Source organism: Octodon degus, unplaced genomic scaffold, assembly GCF_000260255.1.
Source record: "Octodon degus isolate 3935 unplaced genomic scaffold, OctDeg1.0 scaffold00773, whole genome shotgun sequence".
NCBI classification, from domain to species: Eukaryota; Metazoa; Chordata; class Mammalia; order Rodentia; family Octodontidae; genus Octodon; species Octodon degus.
This window is the reverse complement of record NW_004525349.1, coordinates 9697-17517: the sequence shown is the minus strand read 5'-3', so window position 1 is coordinate 17517 and position 7821 is coordinate 9697. Positions and strand designations below refer to the sequence as shown.

Genomic DNA, 7821 nt, shown 5'->3' with positions numbered 1-7821 from the left:
CATCTGGAGGTATTAGAATATTTCAAGTTTGTATAACTGGAAAATATTTTACTTTTAGTTTTCAAAGGTATATTTGCTAGTATAAAATTCAGAGAGGACAGATTTTTTTTTCTTTCAATCCTTTAATTAATCTAGTTTCTTATATACTTGCTCTTTTTCTTTCTAATGTGGAATAAGATGCTATTTAATTTTGTTCTTCCATAGCTAATTTTTTATGTATATGCTTTAATGACCTTTTTCTTTATAATAAGTTTTGGACAATTTCATTTTTGTGTATCTTGATATGATTTTATTCAAATTTCTTATGTAAAAGGTTCATTTTTCTTGGAAATGTGGTGTTAGAAGTTCAACTAAATTCAGAAATTTTATATCTTTAGATATTTATTGCCTACCCCTTTCTACTTTGAGAATTCTAACTTTATGAATATAAGTTTCTTGATTTTGATACAGAGTGAACTATTATATGACTGATCCATGATTTCTGTCTTCTTCATTTTTATTTTGGACAATTTTTATTGTTATATTCATTTAAGTTTGCAAATAATTTATTTACAGTGTGCAATCTGTTAATCTCATGCGACGTATTCATTTCAGAAATATTTCTCTAAGCATCAGTCTTCTATATCTTATCTTTCACATTTCAATATTTGTCTACAACTTTTAATATATGTAATTTTTGATTTTCAATAAAGTTAATAATAAAATAAAATATATCATGTCTTAAAAATTAGAACACGTAGATCTTGAATTGTCTCTTTTTTAATATTTTCTCAACAACTATGGGCAGATATAATTTTATAAGTAGAAAAGTTTCCTTGAAACAGTTTCTTAAAATGTCCAACATTCCAACCAATGTGTAATTTTTGCTGACTAGAAAAAAAGTTTGAACTAAGTCTTAAGAATCATATCTAATGTTTTCTATAAATCAGCCAGTCAAAGTTTAAAACATAATCAACACAAGGAATGTGACAAGTTATGGAATATAAGTCACAAAAATATTTTAAATCATTATGTGGTCAATTTATTTTGATATTCATACAAAATGTAAAGTGCATGTATAAACACTTAGGAGACATACCTTTGATATCTTTTTTCTCCAAGTCTTTCAGTGCTTGAACAAACATTGACTGATTTTCAGTGAGAGGCCAACTGTTATGCAGCACTAAACACTGTACAATGTACTTGTAGTCCTGGGGGGAAATGCAGTGCTTAAGAGCAGACAGTGAAAACAGGCACGGCAGCTACTTAGTATAACTTCTTGTGCTAAGAGACTAAACTATGTCAGATATTTTCAAAAATTCCTAACACAGCTGTCTCTGACAGTGTAATATTCTCGCATTCCTTCCAATGCCTACCATCCTCCAAATTTCTAATTTTTTGTCAGTCCAGTGCATATAAGAAGTCTCATTGTTGTCATACTTTTGCATTTCTCATATTACTAATGAGGTGATTTTTTCCAATAATGTAATTGTATCTACACTATAGGGTTAGTATACAGATTAAACTTACCATGAATTTAAAGCTACTTTTTAACTTTATTTATTTATTTATTTATTTATTTATTGTATTTTAGGGAAGGATCTACAGGGTGTTCAGGGTATCACTACTAGATCGGACTCATAGTGATCCACCTGTTTACAGGCTCCCAAGAGCTGGGATCACAGGCGTACACCACCATGCCCAATCTCATTTGCTATTTCAGTGCGCCCTTGGGGGGCAGGTCTGGCAGGGCAGGCCCGAGGATCGAAGCCCTGGCCCCTGCTAAAGCTCAATATAGGGCTGGTGAGAAAGCTCAGTGGTTGAAAGCACCTTCTTAGGCAAGCACCTATGCCATGCCATCCTGGTTCTTAGGGCAGGCTGAGTCAAAATAAATAAATAAATAAATAAATAAATAAATAAATAAATAGAAACTGTTTGCAAATGTCTTATTCTTCAGTTTTTAATATCGTCATGGTGGTATTGCATATAGAAAGTATTACACATTGATAACTTATAGAAAGAGGATTATTTTATTGCAGGTGTTTTGGAATAGTCTGACTGAGCAGTTTTCCTGCTGCTACTCTACCTGCTGTGGCATGTTAGAGTTCTCTTCTGTAGTGGGGAGCACAGTGATAACTTCATCCTCCAGCGGCGGGGCACTGTCAGTTAGTCCACTTCCACGTCTACTCTTGTAGGGCTTCTGGCTTCCTTGGGTAGATTTCTTCTTAACATATACTTCTGGCTCTTTCTTGGATGGACTATGATATGGAAGAACTTTCTTGTTAGCTAAATAAAGGAAATATTAAATTAGTGTGTGTGGCATGCATATTTAATACTGACTAAATTAGGTAGACTCCTTGATAATATACTCAAAGGAGTAAGTTTATTTTAACAGATTAAAAGCAACATCATCACTGGATTCTTGGGAATACTCTGGTGTTAAAGAAAATAACTTTAAGTCATGCGACCTACATCCATAGCATACATTTGGAACAAATGTTCACGGTTAAAAGGTTATCCAGTGCTTGAGTGACACCGCAAGGCATGCACCTGGTTTCTCAGGCATGCACATGATATGTGATATCATGTGCACATATGTTATCACATTTATCAAAGAACCTACTTTAATTTTTGTACCTATTATTTTATAATTTGAAATATTATAAGTACAATTTAGATGAATAAAGTACAAATATGTTGAATCTTAATGATTTACCAAATATGTGAGGAGGTAACATAGTGAATGACACAGGAAATTCCAGGTCCAGCCATGACAGTCATGGGCACTGGACATACTCTTCCACTAAAACATTATAAAGCTAAACAAATGTGTAACACACGTGCTTTCAGTCATTATACACTATATCGTCCAGGATTATGGTTTTTAGAAGTCAGGAAACACGAAAGGTGATCTCTCCACTTTCCAAGAAACAAAGGCAAAAAGAAGTAGAGACCTAAGCAAACGTGCTTGAGCTTCACTAACGAGAAGTGAAACGTACATATCATCTTGTAAAAGAAGATTTATCGTTTGTGTTGGCTCTACTTTTGGACTATTTTCTTCCTTTTTTTTCTGTATTTTAGGGAAGGGTCGAAAGGGTTTTCAGGGTCTCACTACTAGATCAGACTCATAGTGATCCACCTGCCTATAGCTTCCCAAGAGCTGGGACTACAGGCGTGTGCCACCATGCCCAGTCTCAATGGCAGTCTCAGTGTACCCGGGGGCCAGGCTGGCACCGCATGCTGGGGATTGAACCCCAGGCACGCGCACCCAGTCTCAATCGCCGTCTCAGCACGCCCCTGGGCTAGGGCTGGCTCAGCAGGCCCGAACCCCCAGCCCCTGTGCCTGCTTGCAGGTGCTTTAATCCACTGAGCTACTTGGCCAGCCCTGACAATTTTCAGTCATTCTTTCACTAAGTTTTACTATCTCTTTCCTTGCTATAAGTAAACTCATAAAGTTGGTTTAAAACAATTCTGTGTACATTTATTTTAAATGAGTAAGTTTTGGGGCTGAGGAGGTAGCTCAGTAGAGTAAACTCCTGCCTGGTGAGCCCAGGGTCCTGAGTTCAATCCCTGGTACCACAAAAAAAAAGAAAAACAAAACAAAAAAAAAAAAACAAAAACAAAAAACATTAAGTTTTGAAGTAAAATAATGATAAACTACATGACCTCTGGTTCATAAGCAATATTTACCTCCATGAAGTTCTATCTAAGAGCAATGTGGTTGAACAAGTGATTTAAGCAAACAACCTGAGGTCACAAGTAATTGGGAGAGATTCACATAAATTTTTGCTCAGCTTTTGAAATGAAGGCATCCTTCTGTGAAGTAAATTAGAAAACTGCATGAAATGTAATTAAAACTAAAACTAAGCTCATCTGGTTCATGACCTGAACAAATCTGAAAACAAATGTAAGCGGGTGAGGCAGGTTTAGATGAGCAGCCAAAGAGTATGAATTTATTTCAATATTGGGAACAACCCAGAAGGATATTTAGAAGCAAATCGCAAATGGTGGGGAAAAGCATGCCGGGCGCTTCCTGCTCTCTGGGCCTTGCTGCTACATTCCTGTCCTGTTTCTGCCATCTGCTCCTGCAAGTCTCAGTCCTGCTGGACAGGTACATCCTGGATGGCAATGGCAGCTCACACTTTGTAGCTGTTATTAAAATCGATATCAAAAGGCTAGACAGACCATACTTGAGGATTATTTTAAAACCATAATTGCTTAAGATTAAAGAAAAATTAAAATTAAATCATATGCCATGAACAAGATAGCATTACTATATATACAATTTATAGCCTCCATACGGCTATACACAGAAAACTGTGTACCACTAAATATAATTTTTTTTAAAACACAGTTCAATATTGGAGCTAAAATGTCAACTGGCAAAGCTAGAAAAAGAAAAGAACATTTGACTAAATTTTTAAAAGAAAGAAATGGCTTTAAAAGATACATATGAATATTAATAAGCAGATTGCAAACATAAAAGAGAAATTAGGGCTTGAATAATAAATTCAGCAATTCATTGTAAGACAAGATAGATAATACAGATAAATCTCAGAAATGCCTGCTCAAGAATAAAATTTTAAGTACAAATAAATAATTATATTTAATAATGATTGTGGAAGGACTCATAGTTTTTAATTATAAAAGAATTTTTACATACAAATTTATGCAGATATATTTGAAATGTCAGGTGAATCTGACACTTGTAAATAAAAACACATATTATAAAAATGAAAAAGTTTGAAAAATAGCCTAGGAAATTATTAAAAAGATAATAAGAAAACAAAAATCTATCCTTTGAAAACAGAAAACTTACAGTTTTGAGATTTAATTTAATAAAATTTAGGAATCTGATCCGACAAACTAAACAAAATCGTATATTATAAACATGAAAGTATGGTGGCTGAAGAGTTTTATTTCAAAAGTACAGAAGTGATCAAAACTAAAAAATAAATTTAGTTCAGTGAGCTAGAAGTTGATAATTCATATAGACAACAATGTATAAGGTTCTAAACCCATACTGAAATTCTCAACTATCAATAGAAAGAACTCTCTCAAATTTCATAAAGCCAATTATTAGCTACCAATAGACACAATACTTCATGGCAAATTCTGCAAACTCTCCTATTTTAGAAAAGGAAATATATCATTATCACTTTTATTTGACACTGTTTAAAGGTCGTAATATCACAAAGAAACAAAGTAACAATTTTATGAAGAAAAAATCAATCATCAGGGACTGGGGAGATGGCTCAGTGGAATAAGCACTTCTCTGACAAGCGTAAGGGCCTGAGTTCAACCCCCGGTTCCGCAAAAAAAAATAAATAAATAAAAATAAAAAAATCTTCATTTTATTCAGACAGATAGTGAGGTTAAGCTTAACAGCCTAAGTTGTATGGTAATAACAATAAGCTTGTCTTCTGGATGTTTAACAACCTAAGTTTGCAGACCAAAATTAGAGAAAAAGGAGGGCCGCAAGGAAAGCCAACATTTTGGCCCTAGCCTTCCAAGGTCAACTAAGACTCAGGACATATGAGAACTTGTACTGTGGCATCATGTAACTCAGTTAGTGTCCCAAATTTTCTGATCAAGAAGACTATGGGGCCAAAGAGGAAAGTGATCGATGGTGTAGAGTGTGCCTAAGGAAAGTCACATGGAGAGAAAACATTCTCTCAGGCTTTCACAGAGAGCACATTGGCCAAGCAATGGCTGTGACTCATCCACATGGCTGACACTGACAAAGGTTCTGCAATCTGAGATACAGGATCTCAGGATAAATCCTGAGGGGATTTCACTGACCTTATCAGACCCAAAAGCTACAACTCTTGTTGTACAGGTCCTGCTTTACCTTGGTCTTAACCATCCAGCAGAAAAGTATAAAAACGAAGTATAAGAAGTAAAGCCATGCTGTTATGTTGAGCTACAGGGGACTCAGGTCAACAATTTCTGACATTGTCAGTCAAGCAGAAGACTCAATACTATTATGGGCTACTGGACTCTTTTAGAATATTTTGCTGAGTTAACACACCTATAATATTCAAATAATGGAACTTAACAAAAAAAAGGGGGATACAGATGAATGTCCATTTTGTGTCTGTGTATTCAAAGTGGTTAGGATAGATATATAGTTACATTCTCTTAATGAATAGAGGGATTTGTTCTAATGGTGTTCGTAAATAGGATATCATGTCTGCATCTTGTACAGCAATTAACCACTAGGAAGAATGTATGCAATGTGTTAATTATTGAAACTGTCCTACCAATTTGGTTTGAAACTGCCTCATTGCTATTTGTTTCTCAATAAAATTATAGAAAAAAATTTAATCATCAAAAACGCAAAATTACAGTTTAAAATGTAAATGCATAGATGGAGAACGAATATAAGAATTAAATACTAATAGCATTTTTTGATAAAAAATTTATATTTTTCCAGATAATACAATTATAAAAGATTCCTATTCCCTTGCCTATAATTTTCCAAATTTTCTCATTGGTCACGTTTTATTTTAGAGTTAGAATCAATTTACTAAAATAAATAATATATCTCACAGTATCTCTGCTAATTACTTTAGAAATAACTGACTTACCTAATTTATTGAGAATATGATATTGAAAATAAACACTGTAGTCTGTTAATTTCAGTAAATAGAACATTTTCTAAAAATAAGAAATTAGGTATAAAAGTAAAAAATTATTTCAAAATAATAAAAATTGTAAAAAAGGTCCACGTAATTAGAAATTGAACTTTTCCACAAAGTGATTGTGCATATAATGCTTACATGTACACTTCAGAGCCTAATTTCACATACATTACATTACATTACATTATGTTATTGGTGTCAAATACAGTGTTTTCTTAATTTTTTGTAGAATCAATTTAAATGATCACTTGCTATTTTAACTTGAAACTTTTAAAAGTGTCACAAAAAAAATAAGTCTATTTATGAATCCAAATACCCAACTCAAGAGAATACACTTACACTGGGAACTCACAGTTTTCTCATTCCCCAAAAAAGTAAAAACTGGAATTATAGCTTGGCCTCTTCCAAGGGAGTTCACCATAGCTTCTTCACTTTCTAGCACCTGCAGCTTGATAAATACATCTGGTTTTGATGTGCGCACCTGTATGGTAACAGGGTGTGCTGACGCCACTTTAACCGAGTACCTATTAAGAAAAGAATTGGATTTTACATGTAAGCACATTGAGTTTTGCATCAAGTAAGTAAAGAAAATGGTACAACTTTCTCACATGATTATCTAAAAGCAAAGCTACTTCATAAAGTTCACATACACTCAGGAAATATTAGAGGTACTGGAGACATTGACAAAGGATCCAAATTGAGTACAGACAAACAAAATGATAACTTGTTTTTATTATTATCATATCCCAAGCATACAAAAAGAACCCTTTTTCTAAGATCTGGTAGGCAGTATTGAAATTTGATTGAACTAAAAGCCATCATATTTAATAGATCTATAAACCACATGCCAGCCCCTTGCATGACCGCTTCCTCTGCAGTTGAGCAAAGAGCACAGAGGGCGCATTGCAGAATTTAAGAGAACAGAGAGCGCAAATGGGCCAACAGGAGGACTTTATTAGGCATACACCTGGCTCGGGGGTGAGAGTCCAACATGGCTGAGCATGAACAGAGGAACAGCTTCCCTTGGGGAGCGGGGTCAGCCTGTTCAGGGGCTCAAAAACAGGTAAGATTACAGACACAGGCAGTAATTCATGTAGGAGTTTTGCAAATAGAACCTTTCGAACCTTGTGGGGACAGGAGGACGTTATAAACCTGGATGTTGGATGCATGAGGTCCTACAAGACTGTTTCTTTTTTTT

General features: G+C 34.5%; 1 protein-coding gene across 1 annotated transcript in view; it reads right to left on the bottom strand.

Annotated features, from left to right (window-relative positions):
- Nucleotides 1-1078: 1078 nt before the first annotated feature.
- LOC111814869 (androglobin-like) overlaps nucleotides 1079-7821 on the bottom strand; it is a gene marked incomplete at its 3' end in the record, with an annotated part of 12710 nt that continues 5967 nt past the window's right edge. Inside the window, exons 3-5 of the mRNA XM_023708767.1 lie at nucleotides 6963-7147; nucleotides 2066-2265; nucleotides 1079-1190 (exon numbers count right to left, since the gene is read on the bottom strand). Of these exons, the coding sequence (XP_023564535.1) occupies nucleotides 1079-1190; nucleotides 2066-2265; nucleotides 6963-7147 (497 nt within the window). The remainder of the gene's footprint in view (nucleotides 1191-2065; nucleotides 2266-6962; nucleotides 7148-7821) is intronic.